We start from the raw sequence: 17,691 nt of genomic DNA on the forward strand, positions 1-17,691 counted from the left end.
AGGATATATACAGAGAACTTTTGTTTTTCAATTTATGCCTTTAAGTTCTATTTCAATTTTTACCATATGCAAGTTTTTAACAGAAGAAATAATTTAACTGTCACCTAAAAAGACTGGTCACACTTATTGGGGCTAAGGAGACAGATAAATGTGGCTCAAGTTCTAGTAGCTCTTGAAGCAGTTTGGTTCCAGACTTTGATCATACCATCTTAAAGTGGCACCTTCAACCCGGAGCTTTTAGTTCTCAGGACTCTGCTTCTTCAGCCTTGCTAATATGCCTGTATTCTTGAATACTGAAAGACTAGAATACTGAATACTAACTCGGTGATCTTGCTTTCTTAGAATTCCTGTGACCCAGTCTAGTATACTTGAGACTGTGACCTTAACTCTAGATCATTCCAGCCATTTCATTGCAAAATATAGGAAGGGCTTTGCCTTTCACTTTGAGTGAGAAGAAAGCCATTTATTGGTGTAACAAAGGAAAAAGAACTCCAACTCAAAAAGAAAGATTGAGTAGCAAAAAGTAATAGTAAGCACAAATAATTGGCAAACATGTAGGTAAATCTAAGCCTTAATTGCATAAAATAAGAAATAATAGTGACTAATTTAGGACATACAAACAAGATAGAACTAAAATATAGGTTCATATTAAAGTTTAAAGTGAGGAAGAGATAATGTATTTTGAAACATTCTAAAATGCTTGTATGGTTCAGGAGGACTATAAAGCCATACAAATACTTTGACTTAAATTAGGTATGCATTTTAACAATTAAATTATGACTACTGATGGACTAGAAATAGAATACATAACTTCTAAATGAATTGATGGAAAAATGAATAAAAAGAGATAAGTACCAGTTCAGTAAAAGGCTGATAAGTAAACAGAATAAAAATTTTTTTAAAATCATACAAAAAGGTCCTAGTAAGATTGATTTCAAATATATCATTGATTGCGATAAATGTAAATAGTCTAAACTAGCTACTGACACATCTCAATTTGGATAGAATCAGTAACTAAAGTTAACTTTGTATGATATTACCTACAACATAAGAATATATAAAGGATGGAAGAAAAGGAATGGAGAAAAAGTATTTCAGACAAATACTAGTTAAACAAAAGCTGATGTAACTATATTAACATCAGAAAGAGTAGACTATAAGGCAAAAAGCATCATTATTGATTAGGGGAGGAGTGTCACAAAATGAGAAAAGGAACAAATTTGCTAAGAAAGTATAGGAATTATGATACACCCTACAACACAGGCTCAGACTAACAAAACAGATAGAATTACAGAGAGAAAATGACAAACCCACTATCAAAACAGGAGATTGTCAGGTTAATGGGGTTAATCAGGACATAGTAGAATGATGATCTTTAGAACCATGTGCGTAAGACTCCTCAGACAATTATAGTCATTTATATTGAAGACACAGACATAGAATGATATTGTCAGATTCTGTACATTAAATTTCTAATTTTTTAGATAATCATTGATCTCATTCAGGTAATTAACCTTTTTTTTTCCTGGTTTGACATTGTAAACAGTACTATTAAGAATAATATGTAGGAAAAAAGATTAATTTAGAGAAAGCCTCATTAGATTGGAATTCAGTGATGTAAAATTTTTATTATCAACACTAGTTAAATTGAAATTTATCTTTAGACTAGAACTTGTTATGAAAATTAATGCATATTGTAGATTTAATTACATTAGAATTTACATCTCTGAAACTATGAAAATACTAGTGTATATACAAATATATAAGCTAATAATTATTTTTAGTAGTTTTTATTGGTGGCTAACTTAGGCCTTAATAGTCAGATTTTAGTTTTTCTATATCCCCGAGGATAAAAACCTTTCATTTCTTTTGGAAATTCTGTGATTTAAAATTTAGTTTGTACTAAATCCAAATTACCCTAAATCAAAGAAGCCTTATTCTCTATACTTTATGTATACGTGAATAGCTTTTCTATTTATTAATAAATTAGTCATAGCATTCATTATTGAAAGATGGGAATGCTCAGTATACCTGACAGTGAATAGTTCTTTATTCTACAAAGAATTAAAAATATGCAGACTTGCAACTCTAAATTTAATTAACAAGGCCAGTGTTTAGGAACTAGTGATTGATTGTGGGTAGGTGGAAATTCCATCTGTTGTTCAAAAGCATAAGGCCCTTTGAAGAAAAATAAAGGCTCTAAATGATCCATTCTTAGCAAATTGTGTTTGCCTTCCCCGCCCCCTGTAGTTATTGAATCCCATGTGCCAGGTGGAGGTTTGACTTAAAAGATAGGAACTTAAAAGATGGAAAAGATGTACAAGAAGTTACTGAGAAAGGTAGATTGATAAAAGGGCTTTGTAACGGAAATACAGGGTGTCTGAGCAATACAGCTTCAAATTACAAAGCTGTATTTTATTCCTGAGTGCTGGTCTTACACATTTTTCCTGTATGAACAAGATTTGATTTTGTTTCCAGCTTTTGGTTACATATTAACTGTTCAAAAGGGAACCCATCTCAAGTTGCATCTCTTTGATAACAGATTTGTGTGACGGTTTAGTCTGATGTCAAGATGTAATGTTACCATCGAATCTGTTCTATATTGAATGTACCTGTTCTTATTTTTAGATAAATAGATACGTAGTAACACATCTTTTTTTTTTTTTTTTAATCAAGTAATCAAACAGACAAATTCAGCAGTCTGAAATATAAATAAGAACCAGGAAGGAAATAAAAACATCCTCTGAACTGCTAGAATTAATGTCACAATGATCAGGCACTAAAGTATACATTTATTTCATACGAAAGTCCCCACCTTTCCTGTGGTTAGTTCTCTAGATTCCCGCTTTAAAGCAAGTTAGATCAAGATGAGAGACGATAAGAGATCCAAAGGAGAAAATGGATACTTTAAGAATAGGAGAAGGCTTGTAAAATCACCAAAATTTAAAGAAAAACAAAAAAGAAACACAAAGTTTCAAAAAATATAGTAACCCAAAGCTGTTTAAGGAGTGAGGGGCAAGCAGCCATTTATACCCTACTGATCTCTGATAGTCACTTTGAAAACAAAAATATGTAATAGCATGAAAACACTGGTCATTAAAACACTAGTGAACAAACATTGGTTAATTTAAGGACAATTTGCTTCTTAAGGTACAGGTTCTGTATACCTTCTTTATGAAACCAGAGAAGTGTGACATGCACTGTAGATTTTCTTGCAAATATTTTCTGATAGTTTTAGCACCTAAGACAATTAGTTACATTGTTAGGGAAGTTTAATTCAGTTGACATGCCAGGGAAATGAAGGCTTCTTATGTAAACCTATGTATTTGTCCTTTGTTGTCATTTGCAGAAACATGTTCTGCATCTGGATTCTAAATAAATATAATTTCTAATGTATTGCAGACTGTGTTTAGTATTAGGAATGTTTGATTATTTGAGAGTATATATTTGTGTGTATATATAACTTTATGTTTTTATAGGATAATTGGCATGTTATAATAAGCTTAAGTTATATTTAATCATAATTCTTGTATTTCTTAACTTGAACCGTCTGATCTATGATGAAAGCATTTGATAAGTAAATATAAACATAAATTGGTTACTTTTATCTGTATCACAGATTAGTAAATTTAAAAAAAAGAGATTATATTTCCCAAAACCTTCTTTTGGGCAAGTAAACAGTAACAAAAGTTTATTTTCTCATACTATCTTACATCTTTCAGAAATGGAGATTGTACATCTTTCATTTTTATAATGGATGAAATTATCTTGTATAACAATTTCTAAGTGTAATCTACAAGCGAACCTTTAGATACTTATGGAATTCTGCAGTACCCTTTACTAGTATTTTAGTAACTTTCCTCATTATATAATACTTCGTACTATTTTAACATTTTTGCTCTTTTTCCAGTCTTTTTGTGAGAACAAAGTGCTTCGCAGACAAATCTGCTTTATTTACAGTTGACACTGTAGTGTAAGTGGTTCTCATTGTATGTTTCTTCCATTATGTAAATTGCCTAATATACCTAACTATTCTCTTATTCTTAGACATATAGGGTTTTCCAGTTTCTTTGTTTTATAAATAATATTTTCCTTGTGCATATAACTTTATTATTTTTACATTCCTAATAGTGGTATGTGTAAGGATACAGCAGTTTTAAAACTCTTGGAATATATCACTCATTAGCATCTCTTGACCTAGAAAACATTTTGATGAACCATAGAATACACTTAGAATCATTGGACCATATGTCCAGAAAAACTGATATGATATAGATCAGAGGTTGTGAATAGATATTATACTGTGCCAGGCCTAAGAGATTTGTAGTCACTGCCTGAAGCACTGTGTTGCGAGACCATAACAGGGCCACAGTTGATTACTGATGTCTTCTATATGTGTGAGAGGGGGAAGTGACAGTTTGAAACAATTTGCTTTTTACACTTTTTATTAAAATAATAACAATAGTAATACTTAACTTTTTATGTGTATTTTTTTCTTTGCTCACAGGCCCAAAATTGGATAGAAAACATGTATAGCTATAACTAAAGGGTCATCAAAACTTATTTCAAAGTTTTTGTTAAAAATATGTGATTTAAACATAAAAATGTTTTAACATGTTTTGAAAGAAGCATTGTAGGTTAGTATATATTTCACAGTATTCTGCTCAAAAGCTTTGAAATTCTAGGACATATTTTTTTCCAGCTTTACTGAAATATAGTAGACAATTAGTTCCTTCCATTTATGATGTACAATTCAGTGAGATTTTTTTCAGTTATAGTTGGCATACAATAATATACCAGGTTCAGTTGTATAGCAGTGATCAGAGATCCACATAACTCGCAAAGTGATCACCCCACTAAATCTAGACCCCTCCTCCCCATTACATATTACAACATTATTAACCATCTTCCACATGCTACACTGTACATCTCCATGCCTATTCTGCAACTGTCCATTTGTACCTCTTAATCCCTTTGCCTTTTATTCCCACTTCCAACCTCTCTCCCATCTAGTATATTCTCTGTATCTATGAGTTTATTTTCACTTTTATTATTGTTGTTTTATTTTATTCTTTAGATTTCACATGTGCATGAAATCATGCAATACTTGTCTTTCTCTTTCCGACCTATTTCATTCAGCACAATACCCTCTAGGTCCATCAAGGCAATATCTTTTTTCATCCCCTTCCTTTTAGTCTGTGTGTGTCTTTTAATCTGAAATAAGTCTGTTGTAGGCAGCGTATGTAGAGGCCCTGTTTTTTTATCCATTCGGCCACTCTATCTTTTAGTTGGAGCACTTAATTTTTTTCCATTTGAGGTACTCGTTGATAGGAATGTAGTTGTTGCCATTCTTTATTCCTGTTTTTGACACATGTTTATTCTTCTTAAAGAAGTCCCTCCAACATTTCCTGTAATACTGACTTGGTGTTGATAAATTCCTTTAGCTTATTTTGTCTGGGAAGCTCTTTATCTGTCCTTCAACTCTAAATGATAGCTTTGCTGGATAAAGGATTCTTGATTGTAGATCCTGGGTTTTCATCACTTTGAATATTTTATGCCAAGACCTTCTGCCCTGCATAGTTTCTTTTGAGAAATCAGCTGCCAATCTTATGGATACTCCCTTGTAGGTAACTAACTGCTGTTTTCTTGCTGCTTTTAAGATTCTCTCTTTATCTTTAACCTTTGGCATTTTAATGATGATGTGTCTTGGTGTGGGCCTCTTTGGGTTCATCTTTTTTGGGACTTCTGAGCTTCCTGGAGTTGTATGTCTATTTCTTTCACCAGGTTAGAGAAGTTTTCCATCATTATTTCTTCAAATAGCTCTTCAACTTATTGTTTTCCTTCAGATGACAGATATTTTTACCTTTAATAGTGTTTCATAGGCTCCTTAAATTATTATTATAGTCTTGGCTTCTTTTGTCTTGCCTTTCTGATTGAGTGGCCTTGGCTTCCCCATCCTCTATGTAGGTCATCCAATCTTCTTTTTTATCCACTCTGTTTATTCCATTTAATATACTTCTCATCTTGGATAATGTGTTCTTCATTTCTGACTGGTTTCCTTTTATAATTTCCATTTCCCTTTTTATGTTTTTTATTTCTTTTTTGAAGTTCTCACTGAATTCATCTACACTTCCTCTAAGTTAATCGAGCATCTTTATAAGCAGTATTTTGAACTCTGCGTCTGTTAGATTGCTTGATTCCATTATTTCTGGATCTCTGTTCTGTTCCCTCATATGGTTTCTGCTTCTTTGTCTTCCCTTTTTGGCTGCCTTTTCGTGTCTGTTTCTATGTACTAAGCAAAGCTCCTGAGTCTCCCGATCTTATTAGTGTGGATTTGTGAAGTAGGTGTCCAGTGGCACAGTCCTGAGAGGGGTTCAGCTACAGGCCAAGTTTAGCCCTAGCCTGTGCCCCACCTGTTAAGATTCAGCAAGCAATCCACAGATGCTGTGCTTATAGTTCCTCAAGAGGCCATGCCAGAAACCATGGTCAGCTGCCACCAGTGTGAGTCTAGGTGCTGCTCAGCAAGGGGCACCTGACTCACCTAGGATATATCTGGATGTGGCTTTGGTGAGGCCATGAGTTGGGGAAGGCAGAGTTTCAGGGAATCCTCTGGGCAAACTGCTCTCCAGTTTGATGACATTTCAGCAATGATAGTGCTGCATCTGCACATAGGGAGATGTGAGAGCTCAGCAGAGGAACAATGGATACCTCTAGCACTTCTGTACAATGGATACCTCTAGCACTTCTGTACAATGGCTACCTCTAGCACTTCTCTCACCTCGGCCCTTATTCCAACAACTCAGTGTCCCTCTGTAAGTCCTTGGTGGCCCCTGTGCAACTGAATCGGCACTAGTGCTCAGAGAAAGCAAGTCCATCAACACAAAAGTTCGCTCACAGACATGGCCCCTTTAAGAGACATCTGCAATTGCCAGCTGCCTCTGCCACAGCCTCTGTCCCACGCAGCTGCTCAGGACCGGGCAGCCTTGCGTCCTTGTCCCATCCTGCCTTCTGCTGTTGCAGGGTGATTTTTTTTTCTCTCCCTAGTTGTATGGCTTGTTCATCTAAATCTCAGGTGATTTTTCCTTGTTGCTTACTCCTTGTTTCTGTCACAACTTTGATTTGGTCGAAGAGGGATGAGCAGAGCCTGTATCATCTATGCCATTTTTTTCTCTCCTTTAGTACATACTTTTTTCTCATTTGTTTTATGTATGCTTGCAAAGAAGTATTTAGAATTGTGAATAAGTCCACATAATAAGGAGTTATTCTGTAGTCTTGACATTTCCTTAGCAGCAATTATAGATTAATGGAGCATTAGTGGTATTTCCATAATATCTGGAAAGTAACTTAACCTTCTGTAATTCAGAAGTAATCCATAATGTATTTTCTTGTTCTTTTGAGACAATCTTCTGAGTCACCAACTTTATAATTCCCCAAAAGCAGTTTTGAGTAGATTTTCTGAGTAAAAATTTAAAGCTGTCTTCTAACTCAACCTGTTGAATTGTCATTTTTATTTTTTACTTCTACCCCTTAGCTGTGGCGTTAGAGAGGTCTCGGTCATTTGCTCTGCAAATTAACAATTATATGAAAACAATCCTTATGTTAACCACATAGTTTATCATTGTTCCAGGGATTCAGTCTCAGTTGTTTCTCATGAATCAAATTGACACAATGTTCATAGTGAGCAAATGTACAGAATTAGAATTTCTGAAAAATATTTTCTTCAGATAGTTAAACTTAGAAAAGGAATAATATATCTTGTCATTCACACTTGGGAACCATTTAAATTATTGTTAATGATCAGTTTAGCCTTTTATTTCTTTCTGTGTGTGTCTGTGTGATTTTTAAAACCTTAATGCAATTCTTGCAGTTACTCATATCTTTCCAGACTGTATTAAACAGTGTAACATGATTCTCCAGTATGTTCATTTCTCATTGTCGAGAATCTGTGTTGAATCTCATTACTCTGATCTTTCTAGTCCCCTGGTTCCTAATTCTTTACTGCCAAAACTGTGTTTTTGCATCTCTATACAATTTTATTAATCTCAAATAAAGTGGATTTTAAACGCAACAGTGAAATACTATTACTTTGGCTCTTTAGTCATTCAACAGATACCTAATGAGCATCTTCTTTAAGATGCCTTGCTGGATACATTTGTGAATTAGAGAAGTCAATTTGAAGGAGTTCAAATGAAGGAAATAGCTTGAAACAATCAAAGTTAAAATGGCTCAAGATGGATGGAAGATTCTGAAATAGTTAGAGAGTGCCTACTCTTCCTAAGATGCTTTGTTACCACAAGTCAAAAAGAGTCAAAATTCATTCTGTAACTCCAGGCAGCTTAATTAGCTTTGCTTCTGATTTGTCAATCCTAATCTATGCCTTTGTTCGCTAGCTAGTACTGAGATAGGTGAGAGCTCGGAGGAGTGGATTATAGGAGAAAAGACCAAGCAAAGAATAAGTTAGGTTAAAATGAGAACAAGACATAGAACTGTCTAGAGATAAAATCAATGATAACTTACACTGCTAGGGCATTCTGCATTTTACAAAGCATACTTTTTTATCCATGGTATTGGTTCCATGTTACAGATGAAGAAATTGAAGCTTCAAATTACTTAGCTAGAAAGTGGTAGAGACAAGTCTGTCTAGATTCCTAAATCTAGTGCTTATTTTATTTCAGACATTCTGGGAACAACAGAAGGATGGATAAAACAAACTCTGATAAATACATCAATGGATTTATTACCACACAGCAATAAAAAGGCATGAGTGAAAACCAAAAGCATTATGCTGAGTATGAGAAGCTTTACATGTACATACACAAAGAAAAAACTTTATATAAAGATACAGAATAGAGAAAACTAATTGGTGGGGTAAAGTCAGTGGTAACAAGTATACTAATGTCTGTCTACACGTTATTTTGAGATGCATCAAAAATATAAAATGGATTGGGGGTGGATAGCATATGCAAGTACTGTAAAGTGTCTAAGTGGTCAGTATATGAGTGTTCACTGTACAAGTCTTTCAAATGTTTATAATAAAATGTTAGAAAAATAAATTATGCATTACTTTTAGAGTTTTTGAAAACAGTATATATGAACAAAAGTAAAAAAAAAATTCAGGAAGAATAGCACAGTGGCATCAGGGGCTGGTAAAAGACTGAATGATCTGTGAAACATTGTCTTTGGAACTTGTTAAAAATTGTTCCCTATTGTCTATGAATATAGATCTGCTTAGCACCAAGACTAATCAAATCAGAACAGTGGAGGTTGGCAGGGAAGTGGAATGAAGGAGCCTTTTGGGATGATGCAGTTGGCCACACTAGTAAAACCACTTACCAAATCTCACTGGGTCATACACTTAATTTCTATACTTCTTTATACCTAAATTTTATCTTAAAAGGAAAAAATAAGTATTGATTCTAGTTAATTATATGCATACTTAAGTATTTAGGGGTGACATACAGTCTGCAAATTATTTTGAAATGAATCAAAAATATGGAGTGAGTCAAAGGATGTATGAATGTGATGTAAACAAATCGTAGAATGTTAGTTGTGTGAAATATAGGTTATCAGCTTATGGTATTCACTGTACAATTCTTTTAACCTGAAGGAGGAGAGGACAAGGAACTAAGAGTCAGGATTTTGGAAGGATTATCTGTATAAATACTTAATTGCTCAGGAGTTATTACAGGAGTAAGTAGCAATGAGTACATGTAGTGCCCAGATCTTGGTCTCTAATACCACTTCCACTAAAAGGAACCAGAACTCCTTGGAGATAAGGCAGATTCCAGGTAAAGGTATTATATCAGTGTAAATTTATGAAGTTGGTAACTGAAGTTTTGTAATAGCATATCTCTATTTTTAGGAAATAAACACCGAAATATTTAGGGATAAGGGACATAATGAAAAAATTTATGCATATAAGTGTGTGAGAGTGGGGAGAGGAGACAGAGAAAGAGAATACAAACAATAAGGCAAATGGGATAAAATAGGTAATAGATAAATCTTGGTAAAGCGCATATTGGTGTTCCTTGCACTTTTTATTTTTGTAATATTTTGTAAGTTTAAAATTATTTCCCCAAAAAGATGATGACAATATTGTTGCAGAGAGACAGAGAGGGATCCACTTAGTTAAGATGTTGGACCAATTATGTTCTGTTCTGTAAGACCAAAGTAAGCAGCAGATTGTCTTAAGTTTTCGATCCTGTCTTTGGTATAGCAACATTTAATTTTTAGTTATTTCATGTTATGAATATTTTGTTTCTATAATATTTTTTCCACATAACTTTGTAGGTCTGTTTAACTTAGCCATCTTATCTTTCCCGCCTTCTGCCCCGCCTCCCCCGCACTTCCACCCCTAACCTGTGGATATTGCCATTTCCCTTTAAAAACTGGATCTCTGAAGGCGGGGGGCATTCCCTCCCACACGCTGGCGGCGTGCTCGCCACTTGCTCGCCACTTGCTCGCCACTTGCTCGAGGTGCCTGGTGCACCCACCCAGGGTATGGTTCCTGGCTCCACCTGGGATACGAACCCAGGACCTTCTGCATGCAAAGCAGATGAGCTGATCACTACAGTATGGAGCCAGCCCCCTTAGCCATCTTATCTTAATCTTAGTTTTCACAAGGCTTTCAGGGCATCCATCAGTAACCTTGAAGTGTGGAGATTTTTCTTTCTATACTTTTTTAAAGAAAGCTTTATTAAAATGTAATTCACCCATTTAAAATGTACAATTCGATGGTTTTTAGTATATTCACATTCAAACTTTTAACATTTCATCACCAACAAGAAACTTCCTACCTGGTAGCAGTCATTCGCCATTAACCTTTCTTCCACCCACTCCAATCACTATTCTAGTTTTTGTCTCTTTGAATTTACTTATTCTGGATTTCCTATAAATGTAATTATTTAATATGTGGTCATTTGTGACTGGCTTCTTTTACTTAGGATGTTTTCAAGGTTTATCCTTATTAGCATGTATCAAAATTTCATTTTTTTTTATTGAGTAATGTTCCATTGTATGGATATATTACATTTTATTTATTCATTCATTAGTTGGTTGACATGGGTCTTTTTTTTTTTTTCATTCAGTTTTTTGGCTATTATGCTATGGAATAATGCTGCTGTAAACATCTGTGTACAGATTTTGTGTGAACAAGTGTTATTATTTCTCTTGTGTGTATAACTAGGAGTTGAATTGCTGAGTCACTCTGAGTTTCTTTGAGGAATGGCCAGATTGTTTTCTAAAGTAGCTACTCCATTTTACATTCCCACCAACAATGTATGAAGGTTCTAGTTTCTTCACCTCCTGCCAACATTTTTTATAATCTGTCTTTTTGATTATAGCATCCCAGAGATTATGATATGGGCCACCTTTCTATACTTTTAAAACTTAAAAATATGATCAGCCCTTGGTAATAAAATGATCTCCACCCTTTCTAGCAGTGTGCCTATCTCTTCATTAAACAGAATACATAAAATAAATAGAAATAGATAACATAAGAAAAATTATTTCCCTTTCTCATTTCTTTGGTAGTTCTTCAAAATTGTTTGGAGAGAATCTCAAGAGAAGTAAAAGAGATTAGATTTAAAAAAATTGTTCAAGAACTTACAGCTTTTAAATGCCCATTATGGAAGACTATATATTTAACATCTGATCCCCTTAGTCTGCCATAACCATGGATGCCACTGACCATTGCCACTTTAATCTAATGTGGCTTATTCAGGAGCCTTTCCCTACCTTAATCATAGCACAGAGCCCATCATTTGCTCTCTCAAGGGAACTCAGAGCTTCTATTAGTATTAGTTTACCATATTATAAGTTAATTTGGATTTTGTGAGCTCTTCTGATAGTCTAACCAGTAATATTTAACATAGTTTCTGTAAGAAAACTATGGCTTTTTTCAGACCACCAGCTTACAAATAATCAGAACACAACTTGATTACAAGTTGGTGACTATGTCCATGAGAAAAGGTAAAATAAATTGGAGTTATTTAATCTGATGTCAAAAAAAAAACTTATGTTTACTTAGTAGCCATCATCATGAGTTGTAGCTTCAACAAAGGATTATTCCTTTTACTTTAAGTCAATTCTTAATGTTTATTATTATTATTATTATTATTATTATTACTATTATTATTTATGCCTACAGCATCTGTTCTTCCTAGATGGTCTCCCATCCAAGTACTAACCTGGCCCGATCCTGCTTATTATTATTATTATTATTATTATTTTTTTTATTTTTTATGCTTACAGCACCTGTTCTTCCTAGATGGTCTCCCATCCAAGTACTAACCAGGCCCGATCCTGAGATCAGACATTGGGCTTGTTCAGGGTGGCATGGCCGTAGACCATGGACCATGGCTCCACTGAGGTGTGAACCCAGGACCTTCTGCATGTAAATCAGACGTGCTAACTGCTACACTATGGAACTACGTCCAGTTCTTAATGTTTTAAAATTGTATTTTATTACCACAAGTAGAAATTGATAAAATGGGAATTGAGTGTCATTTTGAAAATATATGCATGCAATATGTTTATAAAAGGAAAGTAGAAAGAGAAATAGTATTTCTTTATCTCATGTTTTATTCCTCTCACTATAACAAAGGGACTCTCTTAAAAGGCCAAATTTTCATACATTTGAGATCTGCGTCTACCTTCACAGAGTTACTTATATCATGTTTTATTTGTCCTGATTAGTTTTAATTTACCTTTAAATAATAATTGTTATAGAGGACTGTATTAAAATCTGATCAATATGAGAATGGTTTATATGTTTTTTTTCTTTTAATTGAACTACAATAGTTTTAGATTATAATACTTAGTGAAACATTTCATGACCTCCTCCCTAAAACTCATGTGTGTAGAAGTACATTAAAGGTCAGGAGTAGGAAGTTTTTAATACCACTTCTGCTGATCATCCATGTATAGTATAATATTAGGCAACTTTAAAATTTTTTTTTAATCTGTAAGAAATGAGAGTAGTACGCTCTTTTTACCACTCATTTCATTGGAATATTGTGATGGCTGTCAAATGTACATAGGATGTAGGTTTATTTTTATTTCTTCTTCCCTTACTCTTTTCCTCCCTCCCTTCCTCCTTTCCTCTCTACCTCCCTTCCTCCCTTCCTCCCTTCCTCCCTTCCTCCATTCCTCCTTTCCTCCTTTCCTTCTTCCCTTCTTCCCTTCCCTCCCTCCCTCCCTCCCTCCCTCCCTTCCTTCCTTCCTTCCTTCCTTCCTTCCTTCCTTCCTTTAGTTTCTTTGTTCATTCTTTTTTTTTTCTTCTTCTTTTTTTTTTTTTTTTTGGTGACAGTTGCCAGTAAGTATTCTCTAGGAGTACTATGCTGATGTATCAAAATAATAACATACTGGGCTTTTGGGTCACATCTGCCTCAGAGGTCTATCAGCTATGATGTATTGATGGTGGAGGATGTTCCTCCTGTGTGAGACTAATTATAATTAGGCCTCCACATCCATGGTGTTATCTCTACAGAGGTTCTTGCTGTGCCTGAAGTCCAAAGCTTGAATTGAATAGTTCCAGTTATTATTCTCTTTGTCAGGGAGCATTAATTCTCTCCTCCCCCAGTTAAATATGAATTTTTATGTTGAATTCTTACAGCTCTCCACACAAGGAGATGCAAGTCAGGTGATTGGACCTCTTACGGAAGGGCAGAGAAGAAATGTGGCAGTAGTGAATTCACTGTTTAAGTTGCACCAGTCAGTAACAAAGGTAAACTTTCTCTTTAACTAATTTTTTTGACTTAATTTAAAGTTCATATTTCTTTTTGCCTCAAATTTAGACGACTTAGAAATTATTATTTAATTTTTTGCAAAAGAGTACAATGACAACGTGATGATTATAAAATAAGCTGCCAAATTAATTCCTTTGACACAGTCTTTGACCCTGGCCTTTATTATCCGTGTGACTTTTTGTTATACATTTGGTTTAAAATACATGAACTATGGATTCTCAAGTTTGGTTGATATAATCAAATTTATTGAACAAATAATTTATAGGTAAATTGTCTCTTTTTCATACCTATTACAAAGCATAATATGATATCATGTGGGTGGTGGTAAATTATAGCAAAGCTAATGAGTGACTAAAACTCTTAAGCCCTCAAACATATCAAAAAGGTTCTATTTTTACACAAAAAGTGGGGGGATAGGAGCTGCATTAAAATTGAATTTTTATGATATAATCACTGATGATTACTTGCAGTAAAAAATATATATTCTTTTTGCTATTCTAAAAAATGACTGAATTATATCTTGTTTGCTTTCATATATTATGTCTAAGATGAACTCCATTTGTAATTACTAGGAAAGCACTTTTACTCCATCTTTGACTTTTGAGTGGCTTTTGCTACTCTCTATAAATCATTTTCAAAATGTTTAGTAGATAGGGAGATAAATGTTTAGAAGCCTGAAGGAAGCTAAAGGTTAGGTGATGTTCTTAAAAACTTGATCTCTGATATAAGCTTTAATGTGCTAGATTGTATTTTAGAATAATTACATGACTATTACTTAAAATTTTTAACAAGTCCTTTCATCAGTTAGGGGTTTTTAAAAATGTGCATTTCACACACTAAACAGAATATATTTTAAAGGGTTTTTTAACAGGTAAATCTCAGAAAAGTAAATAACAAACAAAAGTAAATAAAAAGAATAAGTGATATATTTTCTCTTTAATTATTACTCTAAAGCAAAGAAAGGTCGTGCTTAGTTAGCCTGATTTAAATGTCTTTATTGATAGTTTCAGAATTTTCATAATGTTTGTATTGATTTGTAAGAAGGGAAATCTTTGACATTTGTATTTTAAAACTGTTGAAAATTACAGTCAACATAGAAAAGTGGATTTTTTTTTAAAAGGAGTATATAAATTCAAGCTTTAGATCAACTTTTTCAAGTTAAAACTTTATCATTAAAACCTATATAAAGTGAACAAAACAAAGATAGCTTTTAGAATTCTTTGTGTGTTAATTGTTTGATGTATATATTTGCTTTATACAGAAAAGTATTTTTCAACCTATCTAAATTAATAAATACCAATGAGTTTTTAAAACATTTATGAGACATTATGCTAAAGTAATGATACTGTTTTATATGTGGCTTGTGGAAACAACTTTATCATGTTACTATCAAAATTAGTATTTATAAAAATAAATGACTTGGAATTACATAATAAATGCAAGAATGCATCCTCCTTGTAAAAATGGAAAACAGATAAATAAGTTAAGCAAAACTGTAACGAGATCAAAATCTTGTTTTAGGTGGTTTCCAGTCAGAGCTCATTCCCACCAGCAGCTGAGCAAACTATAATTTCAGCCCTACAGGTAAAAGAATTTAATTTAACCTTTGACTGTATAAATCAAAGTGGGTTTTAGAATTATTTGTTTGGATGAGTGGGAGATGTCACATTTTAAAAATAATTAAGAATCCTCTACATATACCAAAAGTAGCATGTTGATAATTACCCTAAAGAGAAAAGATACATGAGTGTTTTTATTTTCCAGAATTTAAAAATAGACCCTGTTGGTGTTTACATACTGTGTTTTACATATGATAATTGTTATCATAAGAAGAGAAGCAAGAGTCTTACAAGTATTCACTCTATCTTAGGGCAGTACAGCCAAGTATTATGCTAGGAAGGCTGTGGTTCTCCATCAGGTTAATTGTTGTCCCCTTTGGACATTTAACAATATCTGGAGACATATTGATTGTAAGGAGTGCATCTGGTATCAGGGGTGCTGTTAAACATCCTGTAATGCATAGAACAGCTCCCCATAACAAAGAATTATTGGGCCCAAAATATCAATAATGCTAAGGCTTAGAAACTCTAATGTATATCTGTAAGGTGTGAAACCAGGGTAAATTCCCCTTTTAAATACGCGAACATAAATATACCCCTTTTCTAATACTAAGGATGTTTAATGAAAAATAATACTGGTATGAGATTAAGAGTCATATATAGTTGACAGTAGGTAACTCTTTTAAAAAACAAGCAACTCATTCATATAATAGTAATAGATAACCTTTAGTACCTGCTGTTTGCTATTCACATGCAATATATTGAAATATTACAGCAACTGTTTATGTGTTATTATCCTCATTGTATGTCTTAGAAATAATAACTCACTCAAAGTCATATAGCTGATAAAACCAGACATTGCTGACTCAAAAGAGTTGTGTCTACTCTACTTTGCCACCATCATTCATTAATTCATTTACTAAGTATTTACTTAGTGCTTACTAAATAAGTAAGTTAAGTCCATATTGCACAGACTCTGGAGCCAAACTACCTGTATTTGAATTCCATCTCAGCTGTTTAACTGGCTTATGACCTCAGACAAGTTAATAAGTGTCCTCTTGCCTTAGTTTGCATCTATAAAAAGGTGCTGTATATCAACACAAAGGTAATAAATGTCAAGTATTAGATTGAATTTAGATCACTTGGGTAAAGTTAAGGAGAGAGAGAGAATACTACCAGTAAATTCCAAAGAGAACTATTTAGAGAGTAAAGAGGATACAAAGAGAGTGAGGAAGAAAATTGAGAAAGAACGATGCCACAAATCCTAAAGGAGAAGAAAACTTCTGAGGTCATATGCTACTTGTCTGTAGGTGACATGGATGGGCATTTAACAGGCCCCAAAACTTAAGGATACTAAATTCACATATGAGAGTAAGAGGAGACAGTCTGTTTTTTTCCCAACATCGTAAAAGTACACTTGGATGTTTTCTCTGTATCTTTTTCTCCAGTGCACTCGTCTCATCTCATTATGATGAAATATTACTAATGCTGTCATAATAAAATAATTGTTTTTAGTAAGAGTTGTCCAATTTATCGATGATCATAAAAACACTATAAAATTGGACCAGTATGACAAACCAAAGGTTTCAATATTCTTGCCTCTAAGCGAGAATACATGTAGTTTTCTTTCTGTAATTCAACACTTTTTCCTTCTAGCAGTAGCCATGAAACATTTTTTATCACTACCTAAGATAAGAAATACATTTTACTTTGTCATCCCATACACGATACATAAGCCATTTTTCAAATATATACATATATATGTAGAATATGTGTTTATACACATTTCTGTAATTAATACAAAGGTTTCATAAAACAATACTTTTCCTTATTTTTTGTGATGCACTCTATTTTCTATACTCATATTACTTTTTAAAAATTCTGATTATAATCGACTAATTTTTTGACCCCTAACAATCGCAGCTCATAGTTTGAGAAAGTCTACTCTATAGGTTAAGACAGCGTGCCTATACTTTGTTGATGATAAAAATCTCTTGGACAAGTTAAAAATAGAAATTTCTTGGAGACTCTCTGGGTAAGAGAAGACTAGCAATCAGTACAGGGCCATCCTAAAGTGGCCTTGCCAATTAGAGACTTAATTGCTTATGTTAACAGAACTCAGTGAAACAGTTTGACCTTGCTTTTTAGTTAAATCTTATAAAAATCATTATGACATATTAAGTAAAAAACAAACAAAACCCTCTGACTTAGACAAAAAGGAACCTTGAATTTTATAAAATTGTAGGAAATTTATAACATCACTTTGAATTAGGGATAGAATATTATGATGCATAAATGACTATAGCCCAAGAACCAAAAATATGTATGCCTTTGTTATTTGATAGAGAAGATACTAAACATACATTTTTACTTACTAAAATATA

At 33.5% G+C, this 17,691-nt stretch overlaps 1 protein-coding gene across 2 annotated transcripts in view; it reads left to right on the forward strand.

The window, feature by feature from the left end:
• Nucleotides 1–17,691, forward strand: part of COG5 (component of oligomeric golgi complex 5) — a 290,537-nt gene that overhangs the window by 238,086 nt on the left and 34,760 nt on the right. For both annotated transcript variants that reach the window (XM_011372500.2, XM_011372499.2), the window contains 2 exons: nucleotides 13,616–13,726; nucleotides 15,270–15,332. In XM_011372500.2, the coding sequence (XP_011370802.1) occupies nucleotides 13,616–13,726; nucleotides 15,270–15,332 (174 nt within the window). The remainder of the gene's footprint in view (nucleotides 1–13,615; nucleotides 13,727–15,269; nucleotides 15,333–17,691) is intronic.

Source organism: Pteropus vampyrus, unplaced genomic scaffold (genome assembly GCF_000151845.1).
Source record: "Pteropus vampyrus isolate Shadow unplaced genomic scaffold, Pvam_2.0 Scaffold208, whole genome shotgun sequence".
NCBI lineage: Eukaryota > Metazoa > Chordata > Mammalia > Chiroptera > Pteropodidae > Pteropus > Pteropus vampyrus.